Source organism: Megalops cyprinoides, chromosome 24 (assembly GCF_013368585.1).
Source record: "Megalops cyprinoides isolate fMegCyp1 chromosome 24, fMegCyp1.pri, whole genome shotgun sequence".
NCBI classification, from domain to species: domain Eukaryota; kingdom Metazoa; phylum Chordata; class Actinopteri; order Elopiformes; family Megalopidae; genus Megalops; species Megalops cyprinoides.
Genome location: NC_050606.1, coordinates 7,500,723 through 7,525,149, shown reverse-complemented (window position 1 = coordinate 7,525,149; position 24,427 = coordinate 7,500,723). Strand labels below are relative to the sequence as shown.

The following is a 24,427-nucleotide window of genomic DNA, read 5'->3' as shown; positions in this document are numbered from 1 at the left end:
CAAATAAAATATTAAATCAGAACAATTAATAAAACAAACAAAAATTACATCAATAAATTATACATTAATACATGTATTGGAATTCTTGATTTTGCTACAATAGATTTCTAGTGTTACACACACTTTGTGTTTGTGTCCAAATGATCTTTTGCCTTGCCAATTTTTAGGATCATTAAAACATTACTGTGCCAATCCACATACAAAAACAAATGGCTACACTCACAAAATACAAGCACTATGAAAAGCAGTAATAAAAAACAGCAACTTCAGCATCAATTTTCACCAACTGCACCATCCTAAAACACAGATATTGTGCTAGACTCTTGCATTTCATAACCGCAACATCTTTTAGTACCCTCTGAATGTGGCCCATACCGCAACCCCAGAAATATTCCAGAAATATGTGAGAATACAGCCTCAAGGCTATGGCCTGCCTCATATCCACACTGTCATTAATGCAGAGGAGCGCTTTGATTTCACCCAGTACCAGTTGAGCTGCTTTTCCCAGAGAAACCACCTGCAAAAGTCTGTATGGTGAGGTGAGATGCATTTTTAAAGAGGGATCCTGTGGTTGAAAGCAGTCGTGTACTCGCGGTACATGAAAACAACCGTCAGAGAGCAGGCCCGCCGTGCATGGGAAACTGCCCTGAAAATCCTTTCCCAGACTCTTGCGTTTGCTTGGTCAATGAAAACCATCAGTACTTTTTAAGTACCAAAAATTCCAACACTTAGAGTGTGTGAAAGTGATGGTGACAACCAGGAGCCAGGCTTCAAGACCTTTTCTCTCTCTCTCCCTCTCTCTCTCTCTCTCTCTCAGAGATTTGAATATAATCATCTTTGTACACCTAATTAGGGATGTGAAAGGTATCGGTTTCCCATCTCGCTACAGCAAAGCCTGTGATAATAATCCGATGAAACAAACGCAAACTGTTCTGTGGAGATAATGACAGTCAAATGTCATCAGTTAAACGGTTCCCAGAGAAACTGAAACTGGAAGAGATTAAGGATTCTAAGAGGATCTAATTCCTCCTTATCTAACTCTAAAAAAACAGAACATGAGATGGCAATCAATATATGCTAAAAATGCTTCTAACAAACTGTGATGTCTGTAAAGATTATTATGTCCAAGATGACAAGTAACTCTGCTTAGACCGATACATATGGGTATATGGATTCTTAGATCTATTATATATAATTATCCTGTATGAGCTTTTTTTTTTTTTTTTTTTTTTTTAAAGAAAATCACTTCATTCTCATGACTTCATATATGACCACCTGAACTCACAGCAGTTCATTTCTTCTGTCATAGTAAGATCTTGCTGGCGTGAAAAGAGAGGTTCTCTCTCTTCAGTGAAAATGATATGCCACAGCTACACAGCTTACATGAAGAAGACTAAAAGACCACCGACAGAGAGGAGATCCACAGCAACTATCTACTGTTTCTATTGATACTGATCCATACTGAGCCATAATAAGTGTTTGCATTACGGACGTTGCATGCAAAGTCAGTACATGAATTATCATTGGAGGAGGACATTTATTCATGCCCTGCCAAAGCACTGCCTGGCAACGACAGTGTGACATCAGACTTAGCAGGCCCAAAGGTTCTTTGCCCACAGCAACGGACAAACATCATCTACTTTGAACGTGCCGCTTTGCACTCGGAATGAGCCAATGGCGGAACACGCAGCATGCGGCCGCCATTTCTCAGAATTCCACCACTGGATGGAGCGTGAGAGACGCCCGTCGCGAGCCCCGCTGGCTCTCTCTGTCACACCACAGGAATTTGGCTCCGGGGGGACAAGGAACAGAGTCCCTCTACCAGTTTGCGTTGCTTAACATACAAACAACAATTCTGTTACTTTCAGGTGGGGAGGTGGGGGAGGGGGGGTGGGGGTGGGGACTTTTTCTGGCAGAGAGCGAGGACAATATAAGTGCCATGGCCAAATATGCTGGGTTTTACAAACATGTCAATCAAATACATTTACCAATGCATAAGGCTCAAACGCTCTTTAGATAAAACAGGGCGTGAGTATGTGCCAGGTGTTAAGTAAATGCTGGCTGATCTTCATAGCCAAAGGTGACAGCTGCCAGCAGGTTCCACAGAGACAAGAGTGTTTTCAGTAGGCTGCACAGTAAAACGCTGCAAAATCTGACCGTCGGGACCCTGCACATGGGTGGAGTCTCCCAGGACCTCTCCTGCTTCACCATCCCTGCTGAGGATGTGTCACCTCGAATGCTCTTCTGCCAACACACGGGTTTTCAGTACCACGAATCAAAACGGTCATTTCAAGTCATTAGTGCAAATGATTGGTCTGTTGCTGAGCTAGCCCAACGGAGCAGTCAAACTTTTGGCCAGTGCTTTTTGACAGCCCCTGAGGAACGTCTCTAAAGCCTCAGCGGGCCAGACCGGATGCACCTGAGTTGCTATCGCTAAAACCGTTCGAAAATTCCTGCCATACCCTGTCTGACGTGCTGCACTTGGACAAGTCGTTAGCTTTTTTTTTTTTTGGACCAACTTCCAGACTTAAAGCCAATACTATTGCAAAAGAGCAAGGGCAAAGCACACATTTGTTGTGTATGCCTACAAACTTTTGAAAAGGGTTTTGTCTGCACTGTTGAGCAAATCACATTAAGACCAGCGAGCTTGGTTTGAATATTGTTAAGTAGAAACCAGCCAAGTGATGTGTTCATTACGAATGAAGGCCACCACAAGCAGCACTTTCATCACACACCTGGACAGAAGAATAACCCTACAGTGTCTTCTAAAGCCCTGAGGTTTAACTGAGACCAAAAAAGTTTAATACAAAATATACCCCTTTTTATTCTAGGTATTCTAGGTGTCTTTTGGAAATAAATTAATAAAACTGTTCACCACTCGTTCCAAATGTCTAACACACACTCTTATGCAGGCAACAATGTGTACAGCTGTAAACGGTGACGAAACTATTGATACAGCTGGATATTTACCAGACCGTGGTGAACTACCTTATGTGTGGATTTGAACCATGACCTACATGTCTGTCTAGCACTCTAACCACTACACTGCACATGTGGGCAACACCACAGCCAGTTCTCCAGGCCATATGCAAAAAAGGCACACCCTCACCTTACTGATAAAGCCTACTTTGTGTGACACCGCCGCAGGAGAGACTTCTCTGCGCCTTTCATACCCCAGGGGGCACTCCGGGTAACGAGGAACAGAGTCCCTCTGCCAGTTTGCATTGCTTAACATGGGCGGCAGTGTAGCATAGTGGTTAAGGAGCAGGACTCGTAACCGAAAGGTTGCCAATTCGATCCCCGTTGGAACACTGCTGCTATGCCCTTGGGCAAGGTACTTAACCCACACTCACCTCAGTAAATATTCAACTGCATAAACGGATAACATTGTAAAGAACTGTAACCTATGTAAGTCACTTTGGATAAAAGCTGCCAAATGAATAAATGTAAATGTAACATACAAACGACAATTTGTTTGTATGGGACAGGACCTGCCAATCCGCCACAGTGTCACACAGAGGAGGGGCAACTGGTTTCCTTGGTTCCCTTTCCTTTGAGCAACAAGCCAGGGGCCATTTTACTGTTTCAGACCTTTCTGAGCTGGAGAGTGGTTTTATATGCCTTGTAAAAGCCAGAGGTGCACACTTTAACAATCACTTTCTATTTCCACTGGTGTTTTTCTTCCAGTGTTTCCTATTCAGCGCAATCAGTCACAAGGGGACAGAACAAACACTTCACACTGTTCCACAACCTGGAATCAACTGCAGAATCAGGGCCTGCCTTTTTCATGGGCAAATAGATTTGCCATCCATGGTTCCAACAACCCGACATTAATCTCCAGGATGAAAGAGCCCAGACACCTTTACAAACGTCCATCAAGATTTCAAAGGCCTGTTACTTCTTGCCACAGAGTGAGTGCACTAAAATTCATGGCAAGAGAGAGAAATATTAATTGCATTTATACAGCACCACACCTTCAGTTCCTTAAAAAAATCTCAAAGCCCTTTTACAGTGATTGCAAGGTGACCTGGCTCAGCCCCCACCGATGTGTTTTCCCACCTGGGCGATGCATGGTGGCCATTTTGCATCGGAGCGCTCACCCCTCGTGAAATGACGCAGACAAGGAGGGATTAATTTGTCCAGTTAGAGAGGATGAGGACAGATGGCCAGATTTTGACAGCCAGATAGGGAGAGAAAGAGGGAGAGGGTGAGAGACGGAGAGAGAGAGCAAGAGAGAGAAAGAGAGCCATTAGCATTTCCTGCGTTAGATCTAACAGCCCCTTAGAACTTCAACCTTGGCTTTGTTTGGGCTGCAGTGATGACGAGGGAGAGTGGGCAAGGACAGCACAAGGCCTGTCAACCTCTAAAACGGATAACATCAGGAGAATATCAACGGGACGGGCTGCTATCGCTCTCTCTGAGCCTCCTTGACACCCAAATACCTTTGGGTTCCCCTCTGTGAAGGACCACACCACAGGCAGGGTCCTATGGGGCCAACCTGAGGCCTACAATCTCCTCACTTCACACCTGTCTCTCCAGCTCTTCTCCCAGCATGCCTCTCACTGCCCTGCATACCAAGAGGAGTTCAACAGCTGTCCTCACATCTCAACTGCCGAATCAACATCAAGGACAGAAATATGATACAGTTCAAATTATTACATTACATTACATTCATTTAGCAGACGGTCTTATCCAGAGCACTTCCAGCACAATAGAACATAAGTGTATCCAACCAAGCTGAATGAGCAATAGTGTCAGACCAGGCTAACAACACTCCCAAACTAGTGAGTGTGTGCATAACACTATTGAAACCCTACCCTAAGTTAACTTGTGTGGCCTCACTAGACAAGAGAAGCCAATCATACAAGTATACTGGAGAATCACCTGTTCTCCACTGTTTGGTGCTAAATACTGAGGGCTCATGTTATTAGAAATCTAATGCTTTATGCCATAATACAGAAACAAATCAGCAAGCAAGAAAGAAAAACTCCTGCACATACCGATACTCATTCAGTTTGGAGTACTGTATCATTTAAGAAAAATGTAGAAAATCTGCCATTCCAACTCATTTGTATTATTTTAATAGTTACTTGCCAATTTTGATGTAAATGGATGATGTCTGCATTTTACAAGTAAATGCTTTTTTAAAAATTATCTATTAATCCTACTTTTTCATAAACCACTCCAGCATACCGCGGCTACTAAAACACCGCCTGGAACAATGCGATAATACCATAAGCTGTGTTTGTGATCCTGGTTAAAACAACAAAGGCACATGCTGTATCTTTTTATGGCCTGAGAGCTGCAGCGATACCCCATTAATCTTTTAATGGCTCTCCGCTTCCCAGTCCTCTCTCTGATTGTCATGCCTATATATCCTCTCCTGAACTCCAGGAGAACAGATGACCTTGACACTACTATAGAGAGGGAGAGAGAGAGAGAGAGAGAGAGAGAAAGAGAAAGAGAGAGAGGGGGGGGGGTGGGTGCCCTGAGTGAGTGAGGCCATTTGGCAAAGAATAATCCTAAAATGAAAATGTTTCCCGCTACCATCAGGGCAGAGACGGGCCTCGGCCAAACCTCACTCCTATTCCTAATGAAGGAGTGCTATCTTGGCAAAGCTTCTGTGAACTGATTGTTTTTATTCAAAACCTCTCCAACGCTCCACAGAGCCTCTGGGGAACGTGACTACAGTACTGTCCAGAAGACAGTACTGCACTCCTACTGAAAACTGATTGAAAGATTCATATTCAAATGAATCCCAAACATGGCAACAAAGAGACTTAGCAGACCTGTTTGGCACAGGGGAGATGTTTTTGATGTCGGGGCTTTGCGGTACACCAAATCTTCCACATAATCATTCCTCTGGTTTCAGCAGGAGAGCAGTCTCAAGTAATGCTTCCCTTAAATGAACCCCTAGGAAGACATTACAATTCATAAAGCACTAATGATGAAAATAACATCTGATGCCATATGATTATTGTTCTCATAGACATATGCTGTTCAGCTATAGACACTATTATTATACTGCAATGGACAGTGTGCAATGATGTATATCGATTTAACTGTACTCAGGAAGATCTCTTCTTTTTTCCGTTTATTTATTGATTGATTAATCCATGTTAAATTACTGTAATTTTCAGAAGCAAGCTCTCATTTGAGTCCTTTCTACAAGACATTTTTACAAAATGTATAACAAAGAACACAACACATCAACAAGTTTACGGACCAAACTGCCATCATGCATTAACTTTTTGTGAAGTAATGTTTTCAATGTTATATACTTGCTCAACACTAAATGAAATTCTGCAGTCATTTCAAATATCTCAACTGAAAGGTTTCTACTCACTCTCTGATACCTCTGACTGCTGATACTGCATGCGAGACAAGCTGCTACACAAGTGACTTCATTTGTAAAGACTGGTGTCTTCATACACATTTCCCATATGATCATCCTTCTCATGGAGTCTTACTCATCTGTTCACACCAGCATGGTAATTTCCACATAAAACTCCATTCTGACGTTCTCTCATGGACCTCCAGTCATACCTGACTCCATAAGCATGTGACTTTCCAACTGATGCGTTAAGACGTCATGTGATTCTATGCTGTGCATACTGCCTCTGGTTTTCCATTGCCTTCCAATTCTAAAGCCTAATTCTGCCTTACGATTTAGTACAATCACATTCGTTTTTCACTATTTACTTGCCTAACCAGGGTAGATATGTACTGAAAAAATTCAGGTACTTAGACTCGAGGACTCAACAGCAGTGTCCCATATGGGATTGGAACCTAACCACAACTCTACACTACATTACATGTAGACGGATTCCCAATGACCAACTGGACCACCAAAATGCAACTGGACCACCAAAATGCAAGAAATACTAAGATAAATACTAACATAAACTAACACTGATTCAACGAGCCGATTTCAGATAGTAACAGACCATACAAAATAAGCTAAGGTAAGCATTTACAAATGACCTCCCATACAGTAGCAGCAAATAATACTGCATTGCAATCTTACAAATGCAATTTTCCCTCTCTTCAACCACAGTGTAATCAGATCAGTTTTGTAACCTTATACTTATATGTCAAAAAGGGGAGCTACCTCTCAGATCATGGACAGACTGTGCATGCATCTTATTTTAAAATGAATATCCAGCATATCTATTTCTGCCCCAAACCTGTTTAATTAAAGCTAGCAACTTTAAATATTTCAGCGCTGAAGTGAACATGCCTGACAAACGTCGCTGTACACCAGTGAAAAAGATACAGTAAAACATCCAACGATAGAAAATTTAACATTAACAAGCCTCTTCATATTTGTTCACATAAATACACTGTTAATGTCCTAAGAGGACAAAGACAAAAATAAAAATAAATGCCACATCTAGCTTGGCCATATACGGTGTCACTCATGCCGCACACAGTCCGCCCATCCCCTGTAGCACATCTCGGGTTACAGTAAGCAAGCAAGCAAGCAAGCAAGCAAGCAAGCAAGCAGTCTGCCCCCAGGGACAAGTCCATAGCTCAGACTTACATAATACCAATGACACACGCGTAATGAAAGTGGGTCTCAGGAAATAATCAACTTAAGAAATTAGTGCACAGATGCACACATCCCGGCATTCCAATTTACAAGACATGGAACATCGTGTAGTCATAAACTGAACAGGTCAGTCTGCCTGTAGTCATAGAGGGAAACTGTGAACAGATCACTCTGTGGAAGAGTCTCGACGCATAAGGTAACCTAAGGACATATTTCTTTAGGTCAGTGCTGCATGTCACCAGTACAGGGGATCCATGGTCCTGGTGGTTTTTACAAATGCCTCTCAACCAGCAGCTGATTGAAAACAGCAGGGTAATTCAGTCCCCAAACAGTGACTCCAATTAAACTATTAAGAACTGAGTAAGAAACAAAGACCCAGAGCATATGGGTCTACAGAGGTCACCACAGCCGTAGGTCAGTAGCAAAAAAAGGCTATTATGTGATTAAGAACAACAACAAGTGTCACCAGGTCATCCCACTTTAATTTTACCGCAGCGTGCACAGTGTCAGGTCCCTCGTCACAGGCTGGACGTCTGACAGTCCAGCTTTTTAACCATCACCCTCACCCACAGGGGGGAATCATGGGAAGCTGAATGTGTTTCAGCTTGACCAATTACCCATCATGCATCTTGCAGTGATCACTGAGGACGGCTTGTGTTCCCAGAGAGGACTCTCCACCAACTCTGCGCTGGTCATTTGCGATGATGTCATGCCTCACCAAGGGTATCAGTGGTTTGGTTTGGTTTGACCCTATAATTATTCTCCTTATTACATCCCATAATTTAAAATCCACACTAACAGCCCCATATTTATGGTTTTCAGCTGATGGCAGTGCAACAGCTAAATAATATCTTTATATGTGGTTTAATAAAAACAGAAGAGAAGAAAGGAGACCTTTTGAGTCTTAGGGAGAAGAATGGGGTCATTTGTGAGGAGCGATTCGATGAGGCGGAGGTGGGGGTGCGGGCATTACCTTCCGTATGCTGTCTTTGTCAGCGCTCTCGGCGTCAGCATCCAGGAAGGGCATGGCGAAGGAGCTCAGGTCCTGTGCAAAAAAAAAAAAAAAACAGAAAGGCCTGGTGTTACATCTGACCCACACTCAATTCTGACCCACAGAGCAAGTCAGCAATATTTCAGGCTCATTCAGTGCTCAGCAAGCATGAGTACAGTCATACTGTACCTCTATCATTCAATGATAGCTGAAAATTGCACCTGGGTTGTTTTATGAGGAACTGGGGGAAGTCGTTGGTTGGACGTACCAAACTTATGGTAATTCTTTTTTAAGGCAATTGTCTTGGTGTGTGTGTGTGCTACGAATAACAAAACAATTTCAACAAAACTTCAACAATTCAATAAATTGCATGTATGGCTCCAAGAATGACTGTAAAGTGAACTGATACTTTCTCAAAGACCATCCACTTAAGCATTATCGCAATTAAGAAAACAAACCCAACAGTTTCTCTAAAACTGACTACAGTGAAAATGCATGACGCAGCTGCCATGGTCACTGTTCCAGTGGTAAAAACACAGGGTAAAATTGGACTTGGTACCAATTTGTGCCAGTTAAAAGAACAACTGCATATTGAGAGAGAGAGAAAGGTAAACATATATGATGACACAGGCTCTGAAAAAATGCCCTGGCCATCCCAAAAAAAACATCTCTACCCCACGTACATTTGAGTAGACACAACCCAGTATGGCAGGTGGGTTTGGCAGACCGATGCCGAATACCAACAACAACCACCGAGGAAATTTTATGGCACAAAAATTAGCTACTTCCCCAATCATTTCAACATCAGCTTCCTCGTTTTAACAAATAGCACATGGATGTAGGGGGGAACAACCACATTGCATGAATCAGTGCTTGTTGGTAGTGTTTCAGCCTCCTCCTATTCCCTTAGTTCAGGGTCCTTTGTGCACAAAAAAAGAAAGAAAAAAAAAAAGATTTGGATAGCTCTTTTCTCAAAGAACTGCCCCGGATCCTCATATGAAATTTCTATCCAAGCCCAAAATGAGAGACCTTTGCAATGTTCCTTTATGCCTCTACCTTCAACAGACAGGAAGTGACCTGGAGGAATTTACCCACAATCCTCTGCACAGCATTACATTACATTACATTACATTACATTATTGGCAGTTAGCAGACGCTCTTATCCAGAGTGACTTACATAACTTACAATTTTTCACGTTACCCATTTATACAGCTGGTTACTAACTGAGGCAGTTCTGGGTGCACCTTGCAAAAGGGTACAGCAGCAGTGCTCCTGTGGGGAATCGAACCGGCAACCTTTCGGTTATGAGTCCTCCTCCTTACCACTATGCTACACTGCTGCTAGACTGCAGCAGACCCGCAGATGTGTTGCAAGGTAGTGCACAAAGGGATATGGAGTTGCTCTCTTGTGAATCCCAACATCTTTTGTCACATACAGTTAATATACAAGAGGAACATTAAATACACGGACCCTTAGAAGACTGCTGGACTGAACACCACCACTGGTTTGGCATTGTCTGAGGAACACTTCGTCAGGAGGAGGTCACAGTGCTCTCTTTAAGAACAAAGAGCTTTCAGTGCTCCAGCATAACACTCATTGGAAGTAGAAAAATAGAAAGAAAAAAACACTCACACTGGACATAAAGCCAGTACACTCTGATCACTAATGTGCAACATGACACAGATCCAACCCCTTTGTATATGTGCAGCCAAGCAATTATAAAAGTCGTTGATGCTCTTCTGTGAAAACTACTACTGTGAAAAGGGCACACCTGTGCAAAAACTGTTCTAAGAAGACACATAACTGATGTTCACTCACACACAAGGTCAATATAGTTTCCCAGTCACACGGCCATACTGTACGTACAAAGCTTGCTTTGGGAATGGACGTGAAGCTCTACTTATAACTGCCATCCTTAATGTTCACACCACACCTTCAGCATAGTGGCTGCCTTTCACAATTTATCTTACTTATGTTACATGAGGGCAGGTTAGGGAGCCTGACTTACAACCAGAACAGTGCATGTTATACCCTTCCAAGATGGGGTACTTCTGTGGTACCCTTGGGCGAGGAATTTAACCTGAACTTCTCCAGCAAATATAAAGCTGGATATGGATATTGATTAATGAAATAAATAATAACAATAATGCACCCTCACTTCCTCAACAACAACTTGCAAACAATACTTCTAGTGATGCCACATAATATGCAGACTGTAAATGGTGCACTAATGGACAGAATGACAGGATCGATGGAAATTCACCACACAGTAGTCCGGTAAATCTACTGTCAAACGCACATTAAGGCCACACTCATAACAAAACACCATCAAGCTTTTAGATTGGACAAGAGTCTAGACTAGAATATAGTGCTACTTTTTGCAGAAACAGCTCTGATCGAAGCGAGACACTCCTGTTGAGTCTTGAATAGGGGTGTCTCAACCTGGTCGTGGAGAACCGCAGAACCACAGTCCTTTCAACCAGCAGTGGTCTGACGCATGTTATCACAGGTGAATAGTTACCAAAAAAAAAAAAACTCAAAGCCACAAATACTCATAATTTTCGTACAAAATGAGTCACAGCCATACTTGGCAAAGGCACTATTAATGTTTGAACACTCCATTTTTTATGCAAATCTTTTTTTTCATAATAATTCTTATCATTATACTTATTAATAATATGTTATCATGTATTTATTTGATCTGAGGTAAGGTCAAGTCAATGGCTTTGGCAATGACTACAGACAAAATATATGGTGATAAAACACCTCTGAATTGGAATTTGGATTCAATTTTCTGGAAAAAAAAAACAACAGCCCAACAAGTGCAAAACAAGCGCACTCCAGCAGTAACGGCTGATCTTCCATCGATACGGCTTCAGATGGGGTCGTCACCTCTGAGGCCAGGAATGGCAGTCAGTTTTTCGGTGACACACGCCTCAAGAGACAAGCGAAGACGAGTCACTTCAGCAGCTACAGTCCACCACTCAAGAGGCTGCAGGGGTTCGGCTGCGGGAAAAACTTTGGGCAGACATACGCAAGAATGAATATACAGGCACGCCACAAACGAACAATGCTTCCAGTGTATGAACATAGCCAGGTTACTCACAAAGTGAGTGTACAAAGTAGTTATTCTCTATAGGCCAGGAAAAACAGTTGCAAAACAGGTCTGCCATTAAAGTCAATGAAGCCAAGTCACACTGAACAATTTGGGCCATAAACAGACACAGCAGTGACATTAAAACAACTGCCCGCTGTCTGAGAACAAGGATCGCTCAGTGCTCTGTACGGCATTATGGAGGTAAAAGAAAGAAAAATATCCAAGGGGGGGAAAAACATTTAACAAACAGTGTCTGGAAATTTCTTTTATGACAATAAGAAAAGATAGGAGAGAATGACAGACTTCATTCAGACTTCAGACTTGTTGTTTCAAGCTATTTCAAAGTCAAATGAAATAAAAAAGCACATGCATCGACATTTTTTAAACACACGTCCAGCTCAGTGATTTTTAACTACTGAATTGTTCTGAGAATCAGCACGCATAGTTTGTTTCTAACTTTCATTTGTTTGAAATTTCAGCCTCAGCTTGTTGCAAGGGCTTATTTCATACCTCATATGTTAGCATTTACAGAGAAGATATTTTAATAACACAATTAAACGAGGAACAATGCTGATTTATGACTTCATGACTTCATTCTGCTGCAATCCTGCCATAGGTCCTGTTCACAGCCTTAGACACTACAGAGCTGCGGATAGCGTCTTATTGAATGAATGACCTGCATGGATTGGTTGCCTTGAGAACTACTTACAACTACAGTAATTAACCAATTACTACCAAGAACTACTACCGATTACAATATACTGAATTGTGGAGAAAAGGAAAGAGCGGGAGAAAATTGCTTGTGAGGTATTTGTGTGTGTGTGTGTGTGTGTGTGTGTGTGTGTGTGTGTGTGTGTGTGTGTGTGTGTGTGTGTGCGCGTTCATGCTCAAATGATAATGTATGCAAGGTAAGGCAAGGTAATGATCAGGTGACTTCCCACCATTTGTTCATTCACCTTTGCCAATCACTTGGAGGTGTAATGATGTCAGAGTCCGAGAAGCCTGCACATGAGGCAACTCTACCACTGGAACGGCCATCCTTCCCAAGAGAAAAATTTCACATAATAAAGACAGGGTGTAGAATTACCGAGAGGACTACCACAGAGGAGGCGAGCCATGTTATGTAATCATTTGTTTTGGTCTTCTCAAATGGACACATAAAATTTGCAGCCACGCCCAGACGTGGTGCTTAGCCTTACACAGACAAACATTCCCACGGAGTAAAAGGCTTCCTGACCCCAGCCAAGTAAACAGAGGTTGAGGGTGTAGTCAAGTCACTGCTTTCAGCAATGACCAAGGGATGAGTGCTGACCGCTGATTGTCAGGAGATTACCCCCACAGCTCTAGACTGCCTTAATGGCAGCTTTTCAGTCAGAGCCTGAAGGCCTGAAGGAGATTCACAGGTATCTGGCTTTCGTTTCAATACTGTTACTTAACTGGAGACATTGATGGGATGGGACCTTGAATCTCATTGTTTTAGGAGTCCACCAGGTCCTGGTTCAGATGCATCTCTAAAACAGACTGCAAGATGCGGAGTGGACACCTGTGCCTTAGACAGGAGGTGCCTAGCACGAACAACAGTATGTCTTAAAAAAAGATTTAGGTGTGTAAAAATTATAAATGCACCTCCTCTATTGAAACAAAGCAGCAATGCATGGATTTCAAGCAAGACAGTGCAAAAGATATACCGCAAAAAATCTGCTTTCATTTCAATTTCATAATATCATAATCATCATAATCACTACAACATGTAACATTTACTCCAAACAAGTCTGTTTGTAATTAGACTGCAATGATGAATGTCGCCAAGTTTCATTATCGTACCTCGCCAGCGTACGCTTATGCAATACATGGCAATCAGTGGCCGCAGTGCCGCAAAAGCCAAGCAGAGACCCCCACAGATTAAAGAGTCAGTACAGTGGAACCACGCCTCCAAAAAGAACCCCTCCCTTAAGAAAGCCAGTCTTAATGATTCCGAAAGAGGATCTGCCATCTCTGGGGAGGGAAAACATACTATGTGGAAGCTGGCACCCCTGAGCTGTCATTTTCCGAGGCTCCTTACGTCAAGCCTGCCGCCCACCCCACCTCCGATTGGCCGGAGCTGCCCCCGGGGGTCAAGAGGGCGGCTATAATTCAGACACAGTACATAAGAGAAGCTGAGCCCCAAAAATAACCCTACCATTGGGCCGTTCTCCATCATAACGGGGACTGACTTGGACACCGTGAGCAAGATGTCTGCACACGTCTCGCTGATAAATGCCACATTCAGAGATGAATGATGGCTGTAAAATGTTCCTGATGTGAAAATAAACTTGTTTCGCTGCCATACTGGGTGTGGCCTTGATTGCAGGCCAAAGACACATATTTTGCTCACATCTACAGAACTATAAATGTGCCAGACTGGAGAGAAATTATGCAACCCTGACGAAAACTGTAGTATGAGGAAGAAAAACAGGAAGAAAGAAGAAAAAAAAAAACAGGGTGAAAACAACAGACTTCTCAGAGTTTCTAGTTGGACAGCTTTATTAAACACCCGGTGAATTAAAGCTTTTTTACACAGCTGGGTGCTTGCTGATAGTCTATGCCACACCCAGGTTTGAACCTGCAACCTTCAAGCTGTCCGGTTTCGTAATGACCCTGGAGGTAGAGTGTGTGCCACATGATTTAACACACTAGAGCGTTGTGCACGCTGGTAAATGGGCAGGTCTCCTGCACGCTATGTACTGCACTGTTCTGTGCTGCCTTTGGGAAGTGAGCTTCACTTTCAGGAACGCTCACAATAAAATAGGACATTGAAACAGCATTAATGTGAATGTGATTTCAAGGTGTCCTCTACAGCAGGTCTTTCACAAGCCTCATCCACCAGGCTGAATGCGTTTGGTATTTCTGATTTCCAGTGGAAGTGTTAATTCAGTTTAAGGAGTTGGTATTTCTAAACTCAGCTGGATTCAACAATGATTAACTGTTCTGTTAATCAGTTATCCTTTGTAATCGAACCAGGCTGTTGAAAGGGTTTGGAATAACTAATGTAAGAAGTAAAGGCACCTAATCTATGTCTGTATATTTCTGCCATTACAAATTAAACATAGGGATGAGCAGTCCATTTATTTAGGAAAGTCAACTAGCACTGAATGTAGACTGAATGTTGAACAAATGCCACCATTTTATCTTTCCTGCACAAATACAACTCACATTTCACATTAGCTGAAGACGTCAAGTAATGTCAACATCCAAAAAACACCTCAATCAGCCATTAATTAAACTAGAAGTTAAATTGGAGCAAATCTCAGAGAACAGAAGTGCTGAGGAATCCTACTCTACAGCATAGCTCTTTCTGAGGTAAAGAAACCCAGCCTACAGCAATCAGAGAAAGAGGATGCAGAGCGTAGCACTACTAGCTAGCAGCCTGTGAGAACTATTGGCACATCCACAGCAGAGATTGCCAAACGCACACCACTAAACTCATTCCTTCCTGACATGCACTTATCAGGCTGCAAATCACTGTTCACTTTCAAGAGAAACAGCTTCCCCAGGGCTCCTCCTATTCTATCTGTTCCTCTTTTGTAACCTTTCACTTGAACTCATCTCCCAGCTCAGGCTGCAGTTTCTGTCTTTTTCTTTCATTCTGATATTAAATCTGGCCTCCTCTATTACCATTTGCTTTTGGAAAAAAAACTTCTAGTTCTTAGGGTTATGTCTGTATTTGCAAAAATGACATTGGCAGAATAAATTACAGACAATTTAAGTGCCTTCTCAAGCGAATTTATACACTTATTTATACAATAAGTCATTAAATAATTCTAAAGATTTCTTGATTTCTTGAGAAAATTCTAAAAACATCAGACAACAGTCAATGACTGTTCCACTAGATTTTCCTGTCTTGGAACTGTAAAGAAGTCATAGATCACCAAAGACAGAAACATGACAAAACAAGACATAGCAAGTTCCCACTGACAACTTTCCTGATGGATAACTGATATAGATACTAAACATACTATACATGCCTCAGGTTCACACAAAATAAAGCACCCTCAGTCTTTGCTGGGCAGCCCAAGTTCAGGCTGGATGGAAGTTCTTACGAGACTTCAGACTAATGTGCAACAATGTCATGCTGAAACTGCTTCTTCAAGGCACAGCGCAAAGATGCACTCATCGGAAGCCCAGCTGGAGTACGAGAGTACTCGGACAACATTTGAATGTGTAAAACTGGGAACTGCCAGACTAATTCCTGTCGAAACTTGGAACTCTTGGCCTTCCAGGGAGTCTCTCCTGTAGTACACTCCGTAACTGATAGAGTGAAAAATGTCTGCTGACTGCAACAGAGTATCTTGGAAGAACAGCAGACACCTTGCTCTAATGCTTCCTGTGCAGCTACGCATTGGGCAAGTTAATTGGACATTCCAAAATGAGGTGAAAATAGTGGGGAATTGTTTTTAAACGATAGGTGCTTTACCTCTGAATTACCATTCAACATGTTTAATTAAATGGGTTCTGAAATTAGTTTTTAAAAGTCAATGAGAACTGAACCCTGGGTAAAGAGTTTAGATGGATGTACAGTACTTTATAAAGCTGATTTATATAGGCTTGCTGTACCAGCCAAACATTCAGATTTAATCATTCGGCACTACCTACTCGGTTTTATTTTCTTGCAGAACCAACCCAAGTGCCTTTTCAAGTCACCTTGCGGAAAAGAAAATGGCATTTCCTGTGCAACAGCACATTTTTTATCGAGAAACGGAAGACAAAATGGAACACAAACGCTGTTTGTGCAGGCAGCCTGCATTGGGGTTGCACCACCGAAACAGATAACAGCATGGCGTGGTTCCAACATCACGTACCGCTGCATTACGGAGAGAATAGCAAATGGGGGTGTGTCAGGGGTGTGTCAACTGTCGGTGGCTGGAGTTTACTCTGTGATTTTGAAAAGAAAAGAAAAAAAAAAAACACTCAACAGCCGACAAGTTGATACACTTATCATATACATGCTGGTGCAATTATTTGCTCCTAAGAGACAGACCATGCCAAGGAAGCTTCAGGGTCCTACTGCTCTCCTTCTTCACGAACTCAAACCTCTCTTCAAACTATCATGTCATGTTATCATATCAAGTGTCATGATTGGTGAGGTCTGGTGATTTGTCCGTAGAATTTCAGATGTTGTCACAGGTCAGTCTTGTTCAAGACTAATATCAAGCCAGTCACCGGATGCTAAAGTGTAGAACGGTTATTTGTTTCTACAAGTCAGCATGATTCATAATGCACTTTCTTGTGTGCACACACCTGTATCTAATGTGCAATGGAGCCTAATTACTGAAGTTGGTACACCGCACCCTAAAAGGCAAAAAGTTCACTGAATTATTTGACCTCCAGGTTGAGACTGGCTAAGACGCATTAAAAATAGGCCTTTACCTTAAACCGGATACATTTCTTAGGGTCTATAAAATTATTTCTAAAAAAAAAAAAAACAAGTCAATGCTAAGCACTGCAGTCAGACAGTTACATAACTTAATTACATAGCAACTGGAGAGACAAGCAATCCTGAAGAGACTGAGTGAAGTGATTTCTCTCACTAAAAGAAAGATGACAAGATGGTCTACACTACACTAAACACTGCCCAGGGTTATTTACTGTGACATTAATTGTCCTACAGTAACAGTATAGAAAGAACAACATATTGTCCAATCATGCCACTCCAAGGACAACAGGGGGTTGTAACCAAAAGCAACAGCTTGCAGAGAAATTGTTTTTGTCCAGAAGGTTTGTTATGATGTAGAAACAGTCTTGCAGTAACAACCCTGGGCTGGCCTGAGATACTGAGATACTTTTAATGGCTGCAGTAAGCATGATGGACAGAAATGTTACTTGCATTACTGAAGGTCTTGACATTAACATTATACCTTGATGTGCTGTGGTGCCCTTAATTTAAGCAACTGTTAAATTTAATCTATCTTAAGTTCATGATACTATAGAATATGCTGTTATGCTGTGATATAATTATGCACTCTGCTACCTCCAGACATTCCATGACATTTGAGCAGGGTCAAGTGACATGGAAAGATCATTAACCTCCTGTTATTGCCCATTAACACGCAAATCTTTCTTCTGAAAGTGCACAGCTCCCAAACAGTGCAGACGGTTGGTGCAATGAACCACTATATAAGTTCAGGAAAAAAAAAATTCTACATTCTTCTGCGAAAGGTGTGGTTCAACAAATGTTTTGCACCAGCATGTATTTTTCATATTGGTAGATAGAAACTGCTTTTTCAAATCAAATCTGAAACAAAATGTTTTCTGCCAGCATAGCACTGCTGGAAAATATTTACAGATGGTGTCACTACAAATTCAGCTATATATGTCCACCATGGTATGGCATGGTTCCACAAAATACCATCTCTGGTTTTGAGTAATATGAAAAAAGAAAAAAAATCTGGATATATACTCTGGATATACAGTGTCATTGGCTTGATGTAAGAGACATACCAGAGCAATATGATGCTGTGGAAAAATGCTTACTTCTGATTTTATCCTCCAGGCCTTTCACTAAATTCACCGGAGTGATGTAATGACAACAGTCCTATCCTGTTCCTCAAGCACCACAACGCTGCAGATTGTCTAGTTTTCTCTGTACACATGGCCACCTGAAATGGTTTGGTCCAATAACCAAATAAGTTAGGTCACGATGGGATGGAAGAGATGGATTAAACAGAGGACAGAAGTACCTCCACAGTAAAACAGGCCACCACAAATTTTGTGCAGAAATGATTAGTAATGAACCTCGAAAAATATGATTCTAACATCCAACATGTCCCTATCCTCACCCAAGTCCTTATCCAGCCCATTATAGACCTAATGTAACTTTGCTGTAAAGCAAAGATACAACACCTACAGTGGTACCTACATAATACTATGGGATGTATGGGTTCCATATGCATAAGAGGCAAAAAGGAGCCTGAATACTTTAAGAATTAGACAGTGCCCAAGCCTGTTTTAAATCACAGAACAGGTCTGTACCTTTATCTTGGAACAGACCCCGAGATACTCATTTCAAATCAAAAAGTCCAAGCAAACTACTTATTCTACAAGCACAGCAATGTAAATTACCAATCCAATTGAATTTGAAGAGAGCATTCTTGTATACAGTAAGTCTGATTGCACACTTGAAGCCAAACTGAGTTTGAGCATTTAAATTATGTTGATGGCAGCATGTTGACAGAAGTGTAAATTGCATCAATTAGCAAATTAGATCTGGTATGGTGCTCTCTTCCCATTAATGTGAAATATTCCAAAACGTGATATTAGTGATGTTGTAGCCCACCAATAACATATTCCTCAGTTGATGTGTGGCATCAAAAAGGAAATCTACCAAATTGTTGTATTAACTGTAAACCGTGTGGATTTTAGGAAAAATAAATGCAGAAAATTATAACCCCATGTCAATTCGATGATTGGGTACAAACCATCAATGTTATCTTAGGTAACTCACACAACACCAGACCCAAAATCAATGTGACATTTGTCCATCAATGATAGTGAAATGGATAAACCAAGTAAATGACAAGGCTGTGCAGATTAAATCACGAATATACACCATTTTTTGCGAGAGGTTACATTTTGAACATTTGAAACAACTGTATTTAGGTTGCTTTATATACAGAGCAACCAACATAAAGGAAAGAGGGAGAAAATTAAAAAAATAAAAACAGGAGCTACTGCCCTTGGTTACACAGAGCACAATGAATCATGACTCAACAGTTCACAGCAACATGTTCCTTTGCAGACGTTTCCTTAGCTTCCTTTCTGCTCTTTGTACACGAGCTCAGAGTCTGATTGCTTTGTGGAATTAATGTTGTTTTTCACCGGGGCTTAATGACTCACCACAGACTTCATTTCCATTCAAAATGTAATGTTGGTGCAATATTCATGCAAATATCTGTTTTGACCCCTTCTATGACATTGTTCATGCAGTCAGTTTGTTAAAAAGACTAAGAGTTGGTGTGATTGTAAGGGAGAAGCCTTTGTTCACAAACCTTCATTCTACACAGCAGAAGTGGCACCACTCCAATTTCAGAAGAGGCTCTGGGGACCTCAATAAAAACGAGAAAACTGACGTCCCATATATGGTTAAAGAGTCTTGTGTTATTCAAACTGCACTCATTTTTCATATTATTGGTATAGATTCAACTATTGCCAAATGACAAATACCTAGGATTTATCATCTGCACAAAGCAGTGCTGTTGTACTCAACTCAAGTTTAACACAAGACAACTGGAATTCACTATTTTGGCAACTTGATCTGAGCCCAAGTCCAAGCTGTATTTAGTTCAGAATCAGATTCAACCGGGGACCTCATTTTTATGGTCATTTCTACCTCACAGAACAGACCTGAAAGCTTGAAAGAAGAAAGAAAGGGCAACAGCTGAAATCGATGATTGTTCAGTTCAGTACATATACTGTTCATGTCACAGTATGGACAATGACCAACAACAATACAGTACATACTGGACAACAACAACAACAACAAAAGTACTAACTACAGGGGCCGGGGGGGGGGGGGGGGGGGGGGTAATAAAATGGGCCTTAATTATTGCTAAAATTGAGTGACAAAAAGTGACAATTTATTGGTTCCTTTGCATATGTTAGTATTGTTGGAGTTAAAAGTAAATCTGAGCAATGTGATTTCTACTTTGAGCATCACCACCAGAATGGATTAAAAAGTAGATTTCCAATTGCTCCATTTAAATGTTCATCTATTATTGTATTTGCTACATTTACAGTTTGCTTATGTGTGTGTTTTTCAAAAATCCACATCAATAATTTCCTATAGATCAGATAACATTAGGTCTAACAATCTGTGGGAGTTTCTTCGATTATCTACAACCAAAATCAAAATCATTGGTATTGAATATTTAGGATCAACCTGTAATTAATCCAAGGTAGCAGCTTAGCACTAGATGTGCAAATTCAAACAAAGCCTCTAAGTTTCATAAGAACTTCCCTCAGAGGGACAGATCATTTGAGATTTCTTTGGTGGCAAAGGCCACAGACTGAGCTCTTAATTAAAAAAAGTCTGCTTGTGGTCTTTGAAGAAGGTATGGGCACTGCACCTTCACATCTACACTGTCAAAAGTAAAAAAAACAGAAATCCAAGATGAAGAAATGCTCTGAAATTCCTCCATGATCCATGCAATGGTGTGAACCTATGACAGGCAGAATACTTTTTTTTCCATAATGGATATTTTGCATGACAGTGATGACATCATATGCAGTTGCTGAAAGGTGACCTTCAGGAATATTAAACCTCGATGCTGTGCTCGGTTAATCTCATAATACGTGGCAGCACTGGCTTCTACTTCCCTCTCATCTGCAAATACGCACGCATGCATGCACGCGCGCACACACACACACACACACAAAAACAAACTAACAAAATCATGCCTCACTCTTGTTCTAGCTCCTACATCTGTGGATCGTGAATCAGCATATCAGAATCCAGAATTATAATGGCCCAGGATGCTATATACCCATGCAGTCGGGAGACAAGTGGTCATCTGGGCTGCTGCCTCACTAACTGCATCAATGACAGCTGAAATCATATTAACATCCGGCTTACACTGCATCTGGAACCAGCGTGGTCTGAGTGGGAATCAAACTTACAACCTTCACAACCACGTGCTACCGGTTCCCAACATGAGATGCCATTTGCAGCAGAGGCAGAGGTTAGTTCCACATGGAACCATTAGTTCCACAAAACCTCAACTCAGCTCCAGGTGTTGACATCACTGTCCTCCGAAGGTCTAAATATCGGGCAGAAAGTCCATATGTCTGAAGCTTTTAACTTCTTTGACCTTTAATCAAAATGCAATTTGAAAAATACTGGAAAAGGTACCAGCTGCATATTGGCAAGCATCAACCAAGACCTCTGTTGCAATGAGTAGTCTGATAAAAGGACAGGTGGCAGCCCATCCAATATCCACAGGAAGATAAAATGGAGGCAGAGTTTAATTCACTCAGCCCCCAAATTCAAAGGCTTTTTAACAGAAAGCTATGAGCTGGCACAAAAACCGTTCAGCGATTTCTAGATGCGGTTTTATTGACGGAACACTCTATAGCCAGAGTGTTCCGAGGGCTAATTCCATTATACTGTGTACGGACGAGATGGCACCAGTCCCAGAGCCAGAGCCACACATGCATGTCTGTCACAGGGGCTCCGCGAGAGAGCTGGACAAACATGTATTTCTGGCCATACAGCAGCCTCCGTCTCACTTCTAGGAGCCATATTCTCATTAGTGATCAGAGGTGCATCTGCACCATGTTTAGTTGCAGAGAGGGCAAACACTATACTTATTTTAAGAACACATTCAAGCAGTGTGAAATCCACCATCAAACCCTGGTCCTTGATCACTTATCCATCTCCTTCACACAGTGGTTATAGTTACATTATATTATTGTTATTTTAGCAGGCACTCTTGTCCAGAGTGACTTACATAGGTTACATGTTTTACATGTTATCCATTTGTACAGCTGGATATTTACTGAAGCAACTGTGGGTTTAGAATTTAGCAGACACTCTTATCCAGAGCAAATTATGTAGGTTACAGTTTTATTCATTTATACAGCTGTATATTTACTCTGGAAATTGTGGGTTAAGTACCTTGACCAAGGGTACAGCAAGTGTCCCAGCGGCGAATCAAACCGGCAACCTTTCAGTTACGAGCCCTGCGCCTTACCACTAAGCTACACTCTGCCCCAAGTTAGTTACTAACACTTCCAGCTGAACGGATGCTGAATCAGGTGTTAAGTGTAGACGGAATCCAGAGGACAGCAATCACAGCATGACTCATTTGCTCTGACTCATCAATGTGAGTTGACAGTTGAATGCGGATTGAAGTGTGGTTTAATCGTACCACGAAGCACGACAAAATCTTTAGGAAATATAACGCAACGGCTGGTATGGGTTTTTCACCCCGCAGTCTTAATTTATACTGTGACAATACGTGAACAATTTCTGGGTACTCCTTTGCAACAGCTGATCCAGGAGCATCTCGTAAAATTAACCCTGACACATAAACCGTTATGTGTGATAGCCTGCAACGGGCTGTGGTCGCGGACAGAACCTGTCAACACCAACGGCAAACAGCGACAACAAACACGCTACAGTAATTGCAACAATTCAAATATCCCCAGTGACCACAATGCTCCTAAAGTTGCAAGCAACGCACAGCGATTCAGGGCAACGCAACCTCCGAAAACAAGAAGTGCAGAGTGAAAGTAGTGCCCACACGCTGACACGCTGAAACTGATCAGGAAGTGACCGTGCGCAAGAAGCTGTAGCTCTTCACTACTTGACAGACTGTAAAACCTTGTGACTGCAAGATTTATTGTGCTTTATTCCATTTCTGCGGTGGAAAAATAATTGCTATAACAATGCAAGGTTGATGAAGTTGATAAACATCCTATTGTGTTGACGCCGAAGCGCTCTGTCCTGAAGACGCAGCTTCCACCCAATTAACAATTACAACATGTTACCAACGGCACTTACATCTGCCAAAAAACCCAACAACCCTTGGGCTGCAACCAAAACCCCGCCTTCATTCCCCTTCTTCACTATCTCGAAACACATGGGTTACCGTGCACCAGTAACAATATTAGCTAGTTATGGCTGTGATTTCGTTTCGTCGTATTTTAACTTACTGGCATGTTTAACCGAAGCGATCTCCTTTTCTTAGACGTCTTCTTCGCAACATCCTTCTTTTTAGAGTCCATCAGCGTGCTCCCCATTTTACGGATATTGTATTTCTTTCTCTTCCCAAAAACAAGAGATTGCGTCTCCCCAGACGCACAAGCGCTGCCCCCCTCAAATGAACTTGTGGTAGGCTTTGCTACTCACAAGCTCTTGGAACACAGGTTGTTGCTGGTGCGGTGAATTTAAACAAACACCTGAAAATGCAACATTCTTCGGCCCCCTTAAGTGCTTTTTTTAAAGCCAGCAGCCTACATCCGCATTTATTGAGTAGTGGGCATGGAGAGAGATTAACGAGCTGTGTGTTCCGCACCTCCACCTATTTATTGTAACTACATCGTACACTGTCGGAGATTAAAAGTCACTATAAAACCTGGTACGAAAATCGACTTCTGAATTATCAAAATTCCTTGCAACAGGAAGTTTAAAAGAAAATGCGACACGAGATTGTATTTCTCGCCGAGGTTAACAAGCAGGTTTTGCTAACTCGCCACGGCAGGGAATGTGCGCGTTCATGTTTGGTTTGCGAAATCGTGCCTGCATGTTTTGCGCTCGTAATAAATCGGGGAGTGTGTTGGGGGCAGAGCTTTTGAAGCACTGCCCTGTCACATGGCCGTGTTTACGTTTTGACAGTGAACATGTCGTACGACTGTTGGATGCACTGGTTCTAATTCAACACAGCGAAATCGAGTCCTGATACTGCAAAGCTCAGCTGGGCGCCCCAATGTTGCGCAAATCGCCGCGCAGAGAACGGCCGAACATGAAAAGCGACAGAGGCATGAGGGCGTGACGCGTCCGCTCATTTAGGAAAATGCTGGCAAACTGGCAGCAAAAGCACTGCTCCCAAACGCACCCCAGCAAGCAAACATAGCACGCCAAGGACGGCACAGCTGTTCAGTAAGATTTTTTGCTCACGTCCTGTTCACTTGGCAAAAACAACGTTAGCCCAATTTTGCTTTAACATTACTTTATGGGGCAAGACAGTAGGTTTGAAAAGGTTAGCGGATGCACCATTAAAATCATTGCAAAAAAAAAAAACTGCGAAAAAA

General features: G+C 42.0%; 1 protein-coding gene across 1 annotated transcript in view; it reads right to left on the bottom strand.

Annotated features, from left to right (window-relative positions):
* LOC118770978 (5'-AMP-activated protein kinase subunit gamma-2) overlaps positions 1–23,894 on the bottom strand; it is a 79,789-nt gene extending 55,895 nt beyond the window's left edge. Inside the window, exons 1-2 of the mRNA XM_036518782.1 lie at positions 23,330–23,894; positions 8,526–8,597 (exon numbers count right to left, since the gene is read on the bottom strand). Coding sequence (XP_036374675.1) covers positions 8,526–8,597; positions 23,330–23,416 — 159 coding nt within the window. The 5' untranslated portion in view covers positions 23,417–23,894. The remainder of the gene's footprint in view (positions 1–8,525; positions 8,598–23,329) is intronic.
* Positions 23,895–24,427: the final 533 nt, after the last annotated feature.